Genomic DNA, 18,103 nt, shown 5'->3' with positions numbered 1-18,103 from the left:
AACAAAACAGAATTTTGATTGATTTATAAAATAATAATTACACAATTAATTTAAAATAAAGTTGAAATGAAAATGGCAGGACCTATTTTAAGAAGACACGTGTCGTGTGTGCTAATATATATAATCAACCTTTGTGTTTTATATAATATATTGATGATAGTTTAATATCGATATAGATAAAAGAGATTGTTATTATTATTATATACACTTATACATTTTTGTTTAGAATTGATTAGAATTATAATTAGTTAATTAAAATTTATTTAATTATATTTAATTCAAAAAGAGTAAAAATAACAATTTTTAATTATATAAAATCTTTTTTTATATAAAATATAAATAATAATAAACAAATATAAACATTGATATAGATATATATTGGATTGATTGTGGAGCGTAGGATGAATTGAAGGATCAAGATTTTGTGAGAGTGTGAGTTTCGTGATTACTTAAACCCTAGTATTTCTAATTTCTTCGACGTTTCTCTTCAAAACCCTAGTTAGCCTCTTTTTGTCTCCCCTGCAATCAACGGCACCCCCCACAAAAATGGTTGGTTCCGCCTCACTCTTTTCTCAATCGAATCTTTCGTTTCCTTATCTGAATGCTCAGATTTCTTATTTGTTTCTGTTTTGTTTGTTTGTTCTACTTTTGTTTTTGTTGCAGACAGGAGAGACAGTGAACCCAAAAGCTTACCCTTTGGCCGATGCGCAACTCGCAATAACAATCTTGGATCTTGTGCAACAAGCTGCCAACTACAAGCAACTAAAAAAGGGTGCTAATGAAGGTAAGTTTTTTTTTATCGGCAAATTGTTAGTTGTTAGGATTGTTAGTTTTTGTTAGCGGGGGATTCGAACCCGCTAGTGAAGGTAAGTTAGATAAAAAAGAATCAGCATATTTTGAAAATTGGTTAAGTAAGTCTTATTGGTGTTAATGTATTCGATTGATTCGTTTCAGCGACTAAGACACTGAACAGAGGCATTTCTGAGTTCGTTGTGATGGCCGCAGACACTGAGCCTCTTGAGATTCTTCTCCATCTTCCTCTCCTTGCTGAGGATAAGGTAATTAATTAATTTCCCTTCAAATCTTACTTGCCTTTGTTTTTCTCAGCTTTGCACTTCAATTGGTCTTTCTTTAGTATTAGGGAGTTGCCTTAGAAATTTAAGCATGTCAACTGGTTCCAAATTCAAAATTGTGTAATGGTTTTTACTAATTGAGTTTTACTGTTACTATTGTGGTCCTTGAGTCCCCCCTTCTACTATATTTATTTATAAAGAGTAAAATTTTCAGCATAGAGTCCAAGGATTAAAATTTTAGAATATTCATGGGTCCTGTCGGACAGATGCAGGGAATGGGGAATTTATGATTTACCCATGCTTTAATGCCCAGAAAAAGGACTTGAAGACACACCAATGTCATATACTGTCTGTCAATTATCAGTTGTAATATTGTGTAGTTTGCAGTTTCTGATGCTTAGGACTTTTGTATTTGAGGTTTTGTTTCTCATTTGGAATTGAACAATTTACTATCTGCCTGTATACTGTACAGTGTGTAACTTTTATGAAATGCTTACCCTGTAGCCCGGTAAGAATATGCTTATGGAAATTTTGTAGCTTTACAGTAACCCCTGTCATGGCTTTTCACAAGTTCTTTTCATGCCTCCTTATCCTATCTAGTTGTCTATTAGTTTAGTGGTTTTTTAACCATGAATTTTGGTTTCATTTTATCAGTCAGAAAAGAATTTTTTAGCTAATGACATTGCCACCTAGTGATGCTTAATGCCTGATTCGATCCTTATGCCTCAATGATCTCACTTTACCATCCTAAGAACATGAATATAATTTTTCATATTCTGTGGTTGAGGTTACTGTGTGATCAATAAAACCTTGTAATTTAGGATGGAATTAGGAAAGACTCAATGCTGGTAAAATTTAGATAGCTACAGATGTTATTTTTCAGCTTGCATTTTTTTTTTCTTTGGCCTTCACTACTCCAGCTGCTGTTATTTCAATTCTATGATGTTTCTGGGATTTTTATCTGTATGGCAGCAAAGTAACCTTTATATTTATGATTATTTGAATATTTTAGAATGTTCCCTATGTATTCGTTCCATCAAAACAAGCACTTGGGCGAGCATGTGGAGTCACACGGCCAGTGATTGCATGTTCTGTAACAACTAATGAAGGAAGTCAACTCAAATCCCAAATTCAGCAACTAAAGGTATTCACAGCGCTTTACATTACGAATGTTCATGTATTTGCCAACTATATTAATCATTCTTAATATTAAAATCTGGACCCGTCATTAAATTGGTGAAAGTTTTAATTTCACAATTCATTGGCTTGATTGTAATTGAATTAATTATGTTGGTGTGCAGGATGCTATTGAGAAGCTGTTAATTTGAAAATTTGATATTCGGTATGACGGGCTTCTTGAGAGGCTTTGACTGGACCAGATGTTGTATTCAACAGACAAAGGTGTTTTATGTGTAAACCTACATTTATATTTACTTTTGCCGCGAAGGATTGTTTGAAAGTAATTTTGAAGTTAGCTCGCCGTTGTTATTAATTACACTTCTGTTATAACTTATAAATTGTTCAATGCTATGCATGTGGGGTGCTGTTAGGAAAATTTAAACTTATCTTGTTCTTTTTGGATAAATCAGAATGGGTTAACTTAATGTGCTCTCTTTTTTCTGTTTTTTCCCCATATTTTTTAAAAATATATTTAGTTCGTGAAAACAATTAGGATCTGAAAAAAAAGTTTATTTATTTTTTAATTCTGTCGAGTAACTCCTCAAAAGTTGTTATTATTGATTATTTGTATAGAGAATCTGTTTTGAGTAACTTTTTTTTTAAAATTTGAAATTATAAATTTATAATCATAAAATAAAATGTTATTTTATAATCAAGTAATGCATAACTACTATATAGAATTTTTAAAACATAAATCACCTTTTTGAAAGAATAAACACTCCTTACATTAGGACAAAGTAACAAGCAATTAGCTGGTTGACGCTGTTAGCTACAATTAACAATGTTCAATGTATTTTCTCCCACCTCATATAGCTTGTAACGTTTTAAAAAAATATTCAGATCTCCCTTCACGGATGCTTCGGATTATGGTGTCTTTGGAGGTTTAAGACTTTAAGGAGTTCTCTGACATCACTTTTTTTTTTTTGACAAAATGATTTCACTTTTTCTGCGTCCTCGAAATTTGGCTGTGGCGGAAATTATTTCCTGCACCCCCCATTGCTATTTGCACCTATTCCCGAATTTAAAGTTACATTTAGTAAAATCTTTCTGAAAATGTAAATTTTTACATTTCAGAAACCTTTTTGAAATGCAATTTTACATTTTGGATCTGGTGTTCTGGAAACTTAAAAGAGGTGTAGGAGCAACAATGGAGGTGAAGGAAGCAATTGTCGGCTGTGGCGGGTTCTGGGTTGGTTAGATCTGCACACAAGTTTTGGCTGGGGATGCTAACTTTGGTGAACTCCATGTTGAAAAGATCTCCACACTTGTTAGATCTACTCAAATATCCATGAGTGAGTTCTGTTTCTTTTTTTTTAATATAATAGCGATAAATGTAAAATTGACGGAATGATCATTTTAAGTATTGTTATAAACTTACGAGATTTTTAAAAGACACATAAATGTGAAATATAATTGACTAAAATAATATTTTAGCCTATATAAAATTATCAGTATTGCGTCGAACCAAACTCAGCTTAATTTGACACATTTGGGAGGTACATGAACTGACTTTGTAGGAATCTCTTTTCCTCGTGGATCACTATGTAATTGGCTTTAGCCTCCTTTGAATAAAAAAGAAAAAGAGTTAACACATTACAACCAGACTTTGGTGTTGATTGTCAGATTAATACTAGAAATTTCATCATGCCTTAATTTATGTTTTTATTTTTAAGAATTTTTTTTAATTACAGCCAAGTTCAAAATTTTACAATAATCAGTTAAATTTCAAAACATAAGAAAACTTTATGTAAATATATATAAAGAAAAAGTTTGAAAAATCACATTGTATGCATTTTTGTTTTTGGTAGAACAAAGGAGTAAAACGCCCAATACAAACATTTTGTTCCAAGGAATCCAACTATGGTTGAGAGTTGAGACATTAGTTTCTGTTTTCCATCCTCACAACGGCGACGTGGCATGTAGTCGTCCCGGTGCATTCGTTTTGTCGATTCTTCCATAATCACAGGCCCACTCATTCTCATCAAAGGAGAAGATAGAAAGAAATGGCTTAGCGAGTAACGCGAAAACCACCAATCTCCCAAAACCCTAGGTGAGTATTTGTAACAAACTTAATTTTTTACATGCAAATCCATAAATACCCTCCTCTCTCTCTCTCTCTCTCTCTCTCTCTTTCTCTTATATCATATCAAACTCACTAAGCTCTTCACACTCACATCTTCAACTCAAAAGAAACCCAAACGCACGCATTCTCTTTCTCTCCATTCTGTGATTCTATTCTTTCCTTCTCTCAAGTTCCATTCGGTACCTTCCCTACCTTCCTCATTCATCTTACGATGTTGCTTTTCTTCATTCTTCAGCACTCGAATCACATGCTACTCAGGGTTTTGCATTTTTATTTTGTTATATATCCTGAACAGTATCATGGATCTTCTTTATTATTATTATTATTATTATTATTATTTTTATTTTAACTTGATTGTTTTTGTTTTCGTTTTGGTGATAATTTCGATGGCGCGGTTTCGTTGCGTGTTCTGCAGCTTACTGCACTATATGCTTCCTAGAAAGAGAGCGAGCGAAGGAGGAGTGGTTGTAGAAGGAGACACTGACCCCACCAACAGTTCCAATAGCGGTGCGGCGTCGTTTTCGAAGAAGGCTCGGATCGGAAGCCTTGCTGCCTGCTCGGGTGCCGGTGCTGCGGAATCGGCGGTGAACGTCAGCGGCCAGGGATTCGGTAGCGGCAGTGGTGACGACAGCGTCGGGAACTCGGTCGGAGGAATGGCGTTGGGGAATTCGCAACCGGCGGAGATCGATGAGGATCTGCACAGTCGGCAGCTCGCTGTGTATGGCCGGGAGACCATGCGGAGGCTCTTTGCGTCCAGCATCCTCGTTTCGGGGATGCAGGGTCTTGGAGTTGAGATTGGTAATTTGGTTTTATAACACTAATTATGAAATTTATCTAAACAGGTCCTTAGATATGCTGATCATACTAGCAGTGGTTTTCTGACCCCTCTCTTAATTAAAGAAAATTGTTTAGTTGTGACTGTTGTGTTGTTTGACGGTATTGGTGTTAGGAAGATTGATAATTTAGTCCCTGGTCTCCTTTGTAAGCTGAAAAATGAAGTGAAGGAGAGTAACTGACTTATACAATTCATAATCTTGTTATTTGTTGTCCATGCTGAAAATGATTACTAGTTGCTCATGTTCGTTATTTCAAGCTTTTTATCGTTAACTTGGGAGTTTGGAACTGGTTAAAAGTCATTGCTGCATACATTGGGCAACCCTTCTGAAGGTTCTTACTTATGTGCTATTCTCTAATTAGTTAAGAGAGTATATAAATACATAATGCAGTTTAAATCACTTGTTTTGTGACTTGAGTTTTTAATGGTGTTGCAATGTAGATTCAAATTTAAGCTCTGTTGTTTTTCTGTATTCTAATGTAGTTTACTACTTGCAGCCAAGAATCTCATTCTTGCTGGGGTGAAATCTGTAACCTTGCATGATGAAGGAAATGTGGAGTTATGGGATTTGTCCAGTAATTTTGTGTTTTCAGAAAATGATGTTGGCAAGAACAGGGCAGAGGCTTCTGTTGGTAAGTTGCAGGAACTTAACAATGCCGTGGTTGTACTAACCTTAACAACTAAGATGACAAAAGAACAACTTTCTAATTTCCAGGTACTTCCAATCTTGCTTTCTACTCCTTTTTTTATTCTTGGAACTTCATTTTTTTTTCTTAAATGCATTTATATGTACATCTGCTTCATATCAAGTGATTATATGTGTGCTGGCGTGTTTTGATGTCAATGGAACTTTTAGAAAAAAAAAGGATTTTCCTTACCCATACGTTGATATTGCAAGGGTAACTTCTAATGTTTCATAGTTATTTGTGTTTCAATTTCATGTATTTGAAACTTCTGCTACAGTTTTGTATGGATGTGTATTATTTACAAAACCTGGTGGGTGATTAACAATGAGTGAACTATATTATGCCATTTAAATAATGACTGATTAGGGAGGGGGGATTCCTGTAAATGCAGAGTCAGTGGTTCTTATGTCTGTAATACTACTATACTTTTATTTTGCTTTACACATGCCTGAGTTATTTGCTAATGTCTTAATTGTACTTCTGAGTTCTGACTGTAATGAGGCACTTGACTATTTTCTCTCAACTTTATTTGAAGTTAATGAAATTGTAAATATTGTTAATTAAAATAAGGTATGTGCATGTTATGTGATTATTGATGTTTGCGGTAGTAGTTAATAGTTATGATAGTGTGTTCTGGGGTAAGATAAAAGTATTGATAATAATGTGGTAGCCTGGTAGGAGACAATAAATTGCATCTGTTATGCATGATTAGTTATGTACTGTTAATTGCCAAAAATGAATTATGGTCTTTGTATTGTTTGATAATTGGTATTATTGGTAAACATGAAGGGGAATAAGATTACTCCTATATGATATATTGATTGATAAAACCGTGTGAGAGGAGCACATTTGAATTTTCTTGGCCATTTAAGCAAGATGTGTCGTTGGGAATATTTTAATTTTGAAGTGATGTATAGCACTCAAATTGTGAATGTTGGTTAATGGTGCACTTTAATGTGAACTTTTCCTGCTCAGCTGCAATCATTAATTCATTTGTATCTTTATTTATTTCAACCATTTTGTAGGCTGTTGTTTTCACTGAAGTTAGTCTTGAGAAAGCCGTTGAGTTCAATGATTACTGCCACAGTCATCAGCCTCCTATTGCCTTTATTAAAAGTGAAGTTAGGGGCCTTTTTGGTTCTCTGTTTTGTGATTTTGGGCCTGAGTTCACTGTTGTTGATGTCGATGGAGAGGATCCCCATACTGGTATAATTGCATCCATCAGCAATGACAACCCTGCTCTAGTTTCCTGTGTTGATGATGAGAGGCTCGAGTTTCAGGATGGAGATCTGGTTGTATTCTCTGAAGTTCATGGTATGGAAGAGTTGAATGATGGAAAGCCAAGAAAGATAAAAAATGCTAGAGCATATTCATTCACTCTTGAAGAAGACACCACAAATTATGGTAGATATGAAAAAGGTGGCATTGTCACACAGGTCAAACAACCAAAGGTTTTGAACTTTAAACCACTCAGGGAAGCACTCAGTGATCCTGGTGATTTTCTGCTGAGTGATTTTTCGAAGTTTGATCGCCCACCTCTACTGCATTTAGCATTCCAGGCTTTGGATAAGTTCGTTTCTGAGATAGATCGCTTCCCTGTTGCTGGTTCAGAGGATGATGCACAGAAACTTATATCTATTGCCAGTAATATTAATGGTAGCTTAGGTGATGGAAGATTGGAAGATGTGAATCCAAAACTTCTACAGCAATTTGCCTTTGGCGCTAGGGCAGTATTGAATCCTATGGCAGCCATGTTTGGTGGAATTGTAGGACAAGAGGTTGTAAAAGCATGCTCTGGGAAATTTCATCCACTTTTTCAAGTAAGTAATATTTTTTCTTGTTAATCATTGTATCATCTGTATTTTGAAATATTGTGCAGTGCAACTGAAGTGTGCCCATATGGAAGTCTTTTCCAAATATTTTTCTACAGTTAGTTGGCCATTTGGATTGTGTGTTCAGTTTGCTGCTTCACTTGATGTTTTATTACTCTGGATCTTCTGTAGTTTTCTTTAAAAATAATTGCATAGGCATAATTCATGATTTAAACAAAGCAACCTATATCATATCTTGAATAAAAAAAAAATCCATCTGTTGAGCAAGGCACTTTGTTGAATTTGATTCTTATAAATGAAATTTGAACTTGACTAAGATTTTGATTCCTGGATCATGTACTTTCTTTTAGGGAAAATTACACTTGCACCCTTCGAGGTTTAACAAAACTTCAGTCAATACCCCTCCTTTTTAGGGAAAATTATTATATACAAGTCTCCCTTAATATATAACAACATATCTGTCGTTTGTTGTTTGTATATCAAGGGAGGTCAAAGTAATGTAAAAAAAAAGAGGGATATCATGTGTAATTTCATTTAACCTGAGGGGATGAGTGCAGGTTGCCTTTTTTTTAATATTTGTGATTCTACTAGCATTCAAGTATTATGTTGTACCCTCTCTCTGCATAACCCCCCAAGACTATCTGAACTGAAAGTTATCCATACCTCGAGGCAATATCATAGGTGTATGACTGTGAAATCTCTGAAAAACTTTGTGCTTTGGTCCACTCATAAGTGAACATATCAAGATTTAACCAAAATATATTGTGTGGGTTAGTTTAAATACTTGATTTTCTAATATTGTATGGGTGTGGGTTGGGGATGGGAGTTCCAATCCTAGTATCCTACAGTTCCAAAATATATTGGCATTTTTATGTTTGCTTAGTATATAGAATAACAGAAATAATACAAGTCTATTGGCAACTATATCTTGCTCATGTTTCAATTTTTTCTTTCCCAATTTATTGAGCATTCTTTTTTGAGGTTATAATACTTGTCCTTCTTGTGGTTTTAATTTTAGTTTCTCCTCTGACCTTTGTAGTTTTTGTACTTCGACTCTGTGGAATCACTCCCTACAGAACCACTGGACCCTAATGATTTAAAACCATTAAATAGTCGTTATGATGCACAGATTTCAGTTTTTGGACAAAAGTTACAGAAGAAATTAGAGGATGCTGAAGTTTTTGTTGTTGGATCTGGTGCATTGGGGTGTGAATTTTTAAAAAACCTTGCCCTAATGGGAGTTTCTTGTGGTCAGGGAAAGCTCACAATTACTGATGATGATGTCATAGAAAAGAGTAACCTAAGTAGGCAGTTCCTCTTCCGCGATTGGAATATTGGCCAGGCTAAGTCTACAGTTGCTGCTTCAGCTGCTGCATCTATAAATCCCCGTCTGAATATTGAAGCTCTGCAAAATCGTGTTGGCCCTGAAACTGAAAATGTGTTTCATGATACCTTCTGGGAAAATTTGAGTGTCGTGATTAATGCACTAGACAATGTGAATGCAAGACTGTATGTTGATCAGAGGTGCTTGTATTTCCAGAAGCCACTTCTTGAATCTGGAACTCTTGGGGCCAAATGCAATACCCAAATGGTCATTCCCCACCTAACAGAAAATTATGGCGCATCAAGAGATCCACCTGAGAAACAGGCACCGATGTGTACTGTTCATTCATTTCCACATAACATTGACCACTGCTTGACATGGGCTCGGTCAGAGTTTGAGGGTTTGCTTGAGAAAACTCCAGCTGAAGTAAATGCATATTTATCTAATCCAAATGAATATACTAATGCAATGAGGAATGCTGGCGATGCTCAAGCGAGGGATAACTTGGAGCGTGTTCTTGAGTGTTTGGACAAGGAGAAGTGTGAGACCTTTGAAGATTGTATTACATGGGCTAGGCTAAAGTATGTTGTTTTATAATATATATGGTTTTGTTCTCTTATATTGTCAGTGTGTTAGATTTTTCTGTACGTCCTACACTCATGCATTGATTTTTTTATTCACAGGTTTGAAGATTATTTTGCTAACCGAGTAAAGCAATTAATTTATACTTTTCCTGAAGATGCTGCAACTAGTACTGGAGCTCCTTTCTGGTCTGCACCAAAACGGTTCCCTCATCCACTGCAATTCTCATCCTCTGATCTGGGTCATCTTCAGTTTTTGATGGCAGCTTCTATATTACGAGCAGAAACATTTGGTATTCCAATTCCTGACTGGGTGAAGAATCCTAAGAAGTTGGCTGAAGCTGTTGATAGAGTGATAGTACCTGACTTTCAGCCTAAGAAAGATGCAAAAATAGTGACAGATGAGAAGGCCACCAGTCTCTCATCCGCGTCCATAGATGATGCAGCTGTGATTAATGATCTAATCCTCAAGTTAGAGGGGTGCCGGACAAAGCTGCTACCAGAGTTCAGGATGAAACCAGTTCAGTTTGAAAAGGTCTAGTTTTCTTTCTTTGAGTTTTTGTTCTGATTGAATTCCACAGTGATGATGGAAGCCTTCTCTGTTGTCTTATTTGAATTTGGTAGTTTCAATTGGGGATTTTGGGTAGGTGTGGGTTGAGTTTGTATTTGCTGAGAAATAGGTGTACATGAACTCTTCCACTTGCCATTTTATTTATTTATTATAATTTATTTTTATCCAAAGTTAACAATTACCTTTGTGCCAATCTTTTTTTTTTTACTGAAACCTTTGTGCTGTAAAACTACAGGATGATGATACAAACTACCATATGGACCTGATAGCTGGGCTTGCAAACATGAGGGCACGGAACTACAGCATTCCGGAAGTTGACAAGCTCAAGGCCAAGTTTATTGCCGGACGGATCATTCCAGCAATTGCAACATCAACTGCCATGGCCACGGGGCTTGTCTGCCTGGAGCTGTACAAAGCTTTGGATGGAGGGCACAAAGTTGAGGACTACCGAAACACATTTGCCAACTTAGCACTGCCTCTCTTTTCCATGGCAGAGCCAGTTCCGCCAAAGGTTATCAAGCATCAAGATATGAGTTGGACAGTCTGGGACAGATGGATTCTAAAAGACAATCCTACTCTAAGGGAGCTTCTTGAGTGGCTGAAGTCAAAAGGTTTGAATGCTTATAGTATTTCATGTGGAAGTTGTCTGCTCTATAATAGCATGTTCCCTAGGCACAGAGAACGAATGGACAAAAAAATGGTGGATTTAGCTAGGGAAGTGGCCAAGGTGGAAATACCTTCTTACCGTCGTCACTTGGATGTTGTTGTCGCCTGTGAGGATGATGATGATAATGACATTGACATCCCCCAAATATCCATCTATTTCCGTTAGGTTGTTTTCGCCCCTATAAGCATCAGGTGTGTCCGAGACTTGTCTTTAGTTAGAAAATAGAATATGTTGGACCTTCCAGTTTCTTATTCATAATGCTTAATTGGTTACACACAAGACGACACTGTCGACCGCAGTCCACAGCACATTTCATATATGAATTGAAAAGCAACTTTCGTTCCTTGTATTGTATGTTATATCATTTGCTCTAATTTTTTTAATACACCTTGTTTCTTGAGATGATGGATTGATGGTATGCCGTCATTTCCATCATGGTTGGAAGCATAATTATGATGGCCCTTGGGGAATGTAGTTTGTTTTGCACAAGTATTTTTCATCGAAAATTTTATTCGGGTTTTGTGGAGTCGTTTTATTTTTAATTTTTTGGATGGTGAAGTCTTAACAAGAGCAAAATGAATGAGGTGTGGTAGAGGTAGAGCCAATAAACGAGTTTTTTGGGAGGACACACCATCAAGTTTTTTCAGTCAAATAATGACCATGTAAATGTTTATTAGTTTTTAATTAAAAAATATTTATTAATTTAATTACTCATTTCTTTAATCTTAATATTTATAAAAGCTTTATGTTTAGTTCCTATACTTAGAAATGGTTCATATATACATACCTTTTAACTTGTTTTAGTCCCTACAGTGACTTTTTAATCTTGTTTTAATCTCTACAATTTTGGACGGCAGAAACTAAAATAGATTTAAAAATGTGAAGTGTAAATGCTGAAATGTAAAGATTGAGCTTGCATATGGACCAAATGAGTGATTAATATTTTTTTAAGAGATTAATAAATTTATTAAACCATGTTTATTTATTAGTACTATATTATAGTATTACTTTTTAATAGAGATGATTTATGATTAAAAATACCATATTTATTTGTCATCTTTTAATTGAAGAACTCGATAAAGATATAAATTTGAATTAAGTTTTCTTTATTGTGTTGGCTTTGATGCTGGGTAATGGTAAAAAATTTCCTACGATTTGTTGAAAAATGATTTTGACAATGGATCAATACTCTATAGTTTAAAATAAAATGCAAAGGATCCCGCCCATAAAAGTAGTTGTAGGTAAAATGCAATGTAAGATAGAGTTAATTGTAAAATTTATTCTCCTATTTTATATATTTCATTAAATAAGTTTTCTTATTTTTTTTAGTTTACTATTTAAATTTTTCTATTTTTCAAAATTTATTATCTTAGATCCTCAAGCTGATCTTATCTGTTAATTTATTAAATTTTAAATATTGATTAGACTAAAAAGTTCATCAATATTTTTATAAAAAATAATAACTTAAAAATATCATATTTATTTGTCTGATTAAGATAACAAATTTTAAAATATAAGAAAACTTAAATAATAAATTAAAAAATAAGATAACTAATATGATGAAATAGATAAAATAAGGTAACAAATTTTATAATTAAGTCTATAAAATAAATTGTATCAATAATGGTAAGTCGCTAATCTTCTGCCATGGTTGATTGTTGCAATTTTTAGGGTCAAATACACAAATCTCTCGACGTGGTTTGAAAATTTTTCTATTTGATGATGATTTCCAACTATGTAATTTTACCAAAAATAAATTGTATGAGGTATTTTTAAAGATATATAAGGATGTAATTTTTTTTGTTAGTATTAAAAATGTAACATTATTATTATTATTATTATTATAAAAAATGTAACATTTGAACTTTAAAAATCGTCATCATCATCAATCGTTACAATGAGCAACTAATTCATTTATTGATGTGTACTTAATAAAATACAATATTGATAAATGTTAATGTGTTAATTTTTTTAATATATCATGACAAAATAATAGTATTTCGCATCTAAACAAATTAATTGGTATCAGTATTATTAATTAATGGCTATATACTAGTTATTTAGTTAATATACCTAAAGATTGAATTATTCTTATATCTAGTACATTTTCTGGAAATTTTTATGTATACTATTCTATTTCTTTAAACATTAATTTTTTTTGAAATATAAGTAGAGTTATGGTTTAAATTTTGTTACTTTCCACTTGTATCTATCTGTTAAAAATTATGCGATAAAAAAAAACATTTGATACATGATTGCAGAACCCGTTTATCACATGTGCACACAGAATTCTTATCCCGATCACAATTATTGACAATTCTCCATGAAATAAAAGTCCATCCTTCACGTTACAGGGAAAAAGAAAGAAAAGTCAATCCTAGCATGCGGATAGGTGAAAGTCTTTTCCTGCCCTATTGGCCTCGATTCTCTAGTTTCTAATCTTACCTATACAAATACAATAAATCTAGAATTATGTTGAATTATTTGAGAATTTTTAATTAGATCTCTAACTAAAAATTGGGTCTTAAAATTGGATCCTTAATCTTTCTCAATTTTTATAATTAGGTCTTAGTATTAGTAAAATTATCACATCTTATTATTTTTTCTGACAGTCAAGCTGTCAAACTAATTCCAGGGATCCAAGTAAAAAAAATATTAAAAAGATATCTAATTATAAATTTATAGTTTAAAAAATTATTAAAAAGTTCAAGAATCTATTAATATATTAGAATAATAAAAAAATAAATTAAACCTAGAATTAAAAGGATAATATTATCCTTGTTTTTGTATACTTCTCTATTTTAGTGAAGATAATTAATCTTTTTTTGTTTTCACCCTTTACACAATGAAACAAGATGAATGAAGTTCTTTTTAACTTTCTTTTAAAACAATATACAAAATCATCTTACTTTCTATTGTTTTTCTTCTTTCTTTTTATTTTTTTTCACTTTTTCCCTTGAACCAAACGTGATCCAAAATCAAAAGATACCTTTCTTGCTCAACTTGCATGGTTTGTTTGGATGAATTAATTTAAGAATAGAAAGTAATTTAACATTAAAGAAGTTTGGTTATTTTATCCAAAAAATGAAAAATAAAGAAATTTCAATCAAAGCAATTAAAGTTTTGAAAATTTTAAATTTTTTAAATTTCTTAAATAATTCATTCAAACACACACTCAATAAATTTACATAAATTCTCTTTTAGAGAGACAATTATGTCTATTTAGATACAAGTCACAAGTGCTTTTGAGATATTGTTTATTGAAAATATAAAACTTTTTTCAATAAAGAAATTCTTAAAATAACTTCTAACCTTGTATTCAAACAGATTTATGTGAGTCGACTAACATTTAACCATTATGAGTGTCAAAATGAAAGGAGGGCATTACCTAGATGATTAGTGGGGATCTTTGTGACCATGCTAATTCTTTAAGTCCAAGAAAGAAGTGGGAGACCAAAGAATCTAGCTTCTGAGTATTTAGACAAATTGTGTTTCGATGGTACACAACACAACCTTAGGAGTTAGGACATGTATTTGGCCAGCACAAGGGCCGGGGCTATATAGGTCGATAGCAGCTGAATTTTACTATAGTGTCAAAACTTTGTACTCCCTCGGTTAACATATTTTAAAATAAGTGTCATTTTAATTTTTCTTAATGTAATATTAACTATTTTTTATATTTTAATAATAGTTTTTTAGATTTCCAAAAAAATGTTTTTTTTAGAATGCTACTGTTGTACGGCATCGTTTTTAATAAAGAGGATTGATTCTTTTTGAAAATAAACCATTGGAGTGACTATATAGTTTATATTATAATAATGCTAATTTTGTAAAATTATTGTACTATTTTATATATATGAGTTTAATGGTTTAACAAACTATAACCAACCGAATATCAGAAATTAATTTTAAATATATATATATATATATATTAATTTTCTTTAACATTCAAATATACTTATAGTATTCATATGATATATTCTCTTATACTATTAATATCAAAAATCAAATTCAAATATGTATTTTATTTTAAAAATTCAAGTATTCTCCTAACATACATGTAGTATATTGTTTTTAATATCAAGTGAACAGTTTAACTTACTTCTTATCTCTTTTAATTTATCATTTTCAATATTTTTTGTTCTAACTTAAATTTTAATATTTTTTAAAATAAATTATTAGTAATTAAAAATAACAATATATCATAATATAAATTATTTATAATAAATATAAAATGTTATTTATGAGTTTAAAAATATTTATTTGTTATAAATTTTAATTATATAAAATAAATATTTATTTTGTACAATGCACACAAAGTAAAATACTAGTTATATTTTATTTGTGAATGTTAAAATATGATCATACAAGTTAGAAAGGACAAAATACAAAATGATTATTAGGAAAAAAATTTGGTATAACACCAATTGAGAAAAAAATATAAAAAAATTGGTTAAGATAAGTTGGACAAAAAAAATCACAAAAAATGTTGGTCGGAAGAGTAAATTACATAATTTTCAGTAAAATGAAGAGACAACAAAGATATTATTGGAGGTAGGTATGAAGAGAAATTTCAGGCTAAGAATTACTAGTATTCTTGAAGCTTTATTTTTATTTTTTAATCTTATCTGCAATGATATTGTATAATTTATGTAACTAATTTCATCTAATGAGATAAGATTTTATTGTTGTATCTTATAAATTATATTTTAAATTTTTACTTAAAAATATATTCTATTAATTCCTAGGGATAAGCTACTTAGTTATGTAACGTTTTTAATGAATCTTATCTAGCTATATACATCTTTAATGCATGAATTGGGTTTCTGTTCTACTGTAAAAAAGGTTTCTATACATTAAATAATAAAAAGCACTAAATTAAAATGTTGAATATATGGTCGGATAATAATATTACAACTGCACGATGACCCAGCATTCTGTAAAATTCATACATTTCCGGCAGGAAAATATGTTTGATTATCATTAATGTTCTGTTGCTTACCTGTTATTATCTTACCAACTAAGGATATGATCTGGGGCCTGTCTGTGATAGTAAACCATAGCGTGGTGCCAAACATATTTTAGTGTTTTTCTGACCCTGATACTGTGATATCGTTTATTTAATTGCATTAGCATGTGTGAGTAGTAAGAACAAGTTTGGTCAACATTGGAAAATTACTCTTTTTATGTTAAATTTTTATATATGATATGGTTAGGGCCTTAGGGGATGAGAAAAGCAAAATAGTAAATATAAAATTTTATATATAATTTAATGAATTTTGACAAAATTACTTATGCAATATTTCTCGATCTATCTTTTGTAACATAAAAGATAAAAGAAATACATTCCCGTCTTCAAAGGCTAACAAGTGTTACGGACGGTTGCACCCAAATAAAGAAAAACACAATGTTGGTTTACTCACATGAGTGAAAAAAAAAGGAAAGAACATTCTCGTTAATTGCTAGTTCAATGTTAAATCAATAATCACAACATTGCATGTGCATGTGGTTTTTCTATCCTTCACTGATCCATTCCTGCTTCCACTTTTTTCTTACTCTGTGTGACCATGTGATGCTTTTCAGAATCCACTCACTAGATGGTAGTGGTGGAGATAAAAAAACCCTTTTACTTTATTTGAAGTCATTGATGCAGTACACTGCTAAACACGCCTCACTTCTTACCTGGTGTTATTATAGCATATGGTCCAATGCAAGTGACCACTTGAATAGTTCCCTCGCCTTTAATTTGTACCTTATCTTTTTCTATCCCTTATCCCCTAAACTAAACTTACAAAAATAAGAATTAATAATAATACCGACAATAAATGACATATTAAGTCTTGAATTGGCCCATAAAAAAATCACATATTGCTTAGGATTCAACATGTGATACTAAAAGTTTAATTAAATATTTTAGATTCGAATCTTATATATGTATTTATATTAAGCAATTTTAGGGAAAGTTTTGTTATTTATATTGATCTTATCATATTCGAAGATGATTGTCTATAATAAAAAATAAATGTAATATAGACAAAAAAAATCAACATGTAATTGATTTAAGTGAAATTATGTTCAATTTTTTAAGCTAAACTTTTAGGTTTAAGTATTATAGATAAAAAAAAGTGATTCGGTTATATTTCTGAACAAAGATTAATTATTAAAAAATTAATAAATATTTTGTATTTTTTAATTTGATAAAAAATATTTTTTTAATAAATATATACTCTTTTTCAATTCATTTAAACATCCTTTATTAGAAGATAAAATCATATTTACCCACAAGAATAAAAACAAACAATATTTTATATATATATATATATATATATATATATATATATATATATATATATATATATATATCAATTTTGTTAATAATTAATCTTTATCAAAAAATTCAATTAATCTTATCTCTTAACATTTTTCCCATAAAACTTAAATTTAAAATCAATTTCACTTATACCAATAATATGTTAGTAAAACAAAAAATACTTAAAATGCGCAACACATATGAATATTGTCCTTTATTTTGGTGCATAAAGAAGGGGAAATACACGTGGTTGACATGAATGGCGTTTAAGTGGCCCTTGCTTATGCTTCCGCTTGTAGAAGATGGCTGAAGCTCATGCAGTCTTGATTGGTGTTTGTTGGGAGAGATAAGGACAGTGCATGTAATTGTCAATTAATGGACTGTAAGCTTCTAGCTCCATAAAACATCTGTCTCCCATCTCATTATCGCCATCAATCACTGCCAACAAGTCATCTTTCTTATTTCTTACTTTGCATTACCCTAACAATTATATTACAATAACATAATTCTTTCTGCATTTCAAATTAATTAATGCAATATTTATTTGGGGTGAATAATGCAATGAAATTGTATCGCTCACTATTGATGCTGTGGATCTAAGTGGTGATCTGCTTAATTTTCTTTAAATAACTATTTAAATATAAATATTGCGAATATAAAAATGCTAAGAATTTTCTCTCTCTTTAAAATCAATTTACAAACACTACTTAAATTAGTTAAAATTTAATGTGATTTCTGATTATCAAAAGCTTAAGAAAATCAATTTAATTGTGCTAACCCATCATTGTCGCTTTTTGTCCATTTTTAAACAAATTACACTTGACCTTTGTGTCGATTTCAACAAAATTATCGAATTTAATTTGTATATATTTAAACTGATTATCAAAATTTAATTTATAGTGTGCAATTTTCATTCTAAGGCTTTTTATTCATTAAGGATAGCAAATGCATTGTATTTTGGT

The 18,103-nt window shown here is 31.6% G+C and overlaps 2 protein-coding genes across 3 annotated transcripts; both read left to right on the top strand.

The window, feature by feature from the left end:
- The first annotated feature begins 407 nt into the window (after positions 1-407).
- Positions 408-2,658, top strand: LOC114396822 (NHP2-like protein 1). The gene is made up of 5 exons (XM_028359002.1): positions 408-549; positions 664-784; positions 955-1,058; positions 2,086-2,217; positions 2,375-2,658. The coding sequence occupies exons 1-5, from the start codon at positions 547-549 to the stop codon at positions 2,399-2,401; spliced, it is 387 nt and encodes a 128-aa protein (XP_028214803.1). The 5' UTR covers positions 408-546; the 3' UTR covers positions 2,402-2,658.
- Positions 2,659-3,412: 754 nt separating this feature from the next.
- On the top strand, positions 3,413-11,337 carry LOC114396808 (ubiquitin-activating enzyme E1 1-like). Of its 2 annotated transcripts, XM_028358990.1 has the most exons (8): positions 3,413-3,544; positions 4,061-4,302; positions 4,751-5,133; positions 5,668-5,885; positions 6,882-7,676; positions 8,728-9,593; positions 9,696-10,128; positions 10,400-11,337. In XM_028358990.1, exons 3-8 carry the CDS (start codon positions 4,764-4,766, stop codon positions 10,994-10,996), a joined length of 3,279 nt encoding a protein of 1,092 aa, XP_028214791.1. In that variant the 5' UTR covers positions 3,413-3,544; positions 4,061-4,302; positions 4,751-4,763; the 3' UTR covers positions 10,997-11,337. The 2 variants fall into 2 exon arrangements, with proteins under 2 accessions (XP_028214791.1, XP_028214784.1); XM_028358983.1 differs by lacking the exons at positions 3,413-3,544; positions 4,061-4,302 and adding an exon at positions 4,374-4,514.
- The last annotated feature ends 6,766 nt before the right edge of the window (positions 11,338-18,103 follow it).

Source organism: Glycine soja, chromosome 2 (assembly GCF_004193775.1).
Source record: "Glycine soja cultivar W05 chromosome 2, ASM419377v2, whole genome shotgun sequence".
Taxonomy (NCBI): domain Eukaryota; kingdom Viridiplantae; phylum Streptophyta; class Magnoliopsida; order Fabales; family Fabaceae; genus Glycine; species Glycine soja.
Note: the sequence above shows the minus strand (reverse complement) of the source record. Positions and strands in the feature narration are given on the sequence as shown.

Coding starts and splice junctions, on each gene's coding strand:
- LOC114396822 (XM_028359002.1), top strand. Junction 1,059..2,085: donor CTCTCCTTGCTGAGGATAAG/GTAATTAATTAA, acceptor TGAATATTTTAG/AATGTTCCCTATGTATTCGT. Junction 2,218..2,374: donor CCCAAATTCAGCAACTAAAG/GTATTCACAGCG, acceptor GTTGGTGTGCAG/GATGCTATTGAGAAGCTGTT.
- LOC114396808 (XM_028358990.1), top strand. CDS start 4,764: ATGCTTCCTAGAAAGAGAGCGAGCGAAGGAGGAGTGGTTGTAGAAGGA. Junction 5,886..6,881: donor AACAACTTTCTAATTTCCAG/GTACTTCCAATC, acceptor ACCATTTTGTAG/GCTGTTGTTTTCACTGAAGT. Junction 7,677..8,727: donor AATTTCATCCACTTTTTCAA/GTAAGTAATATT, acceptor TGACCTTTGTAG/TTTTTGTACTTCGACTCTGT.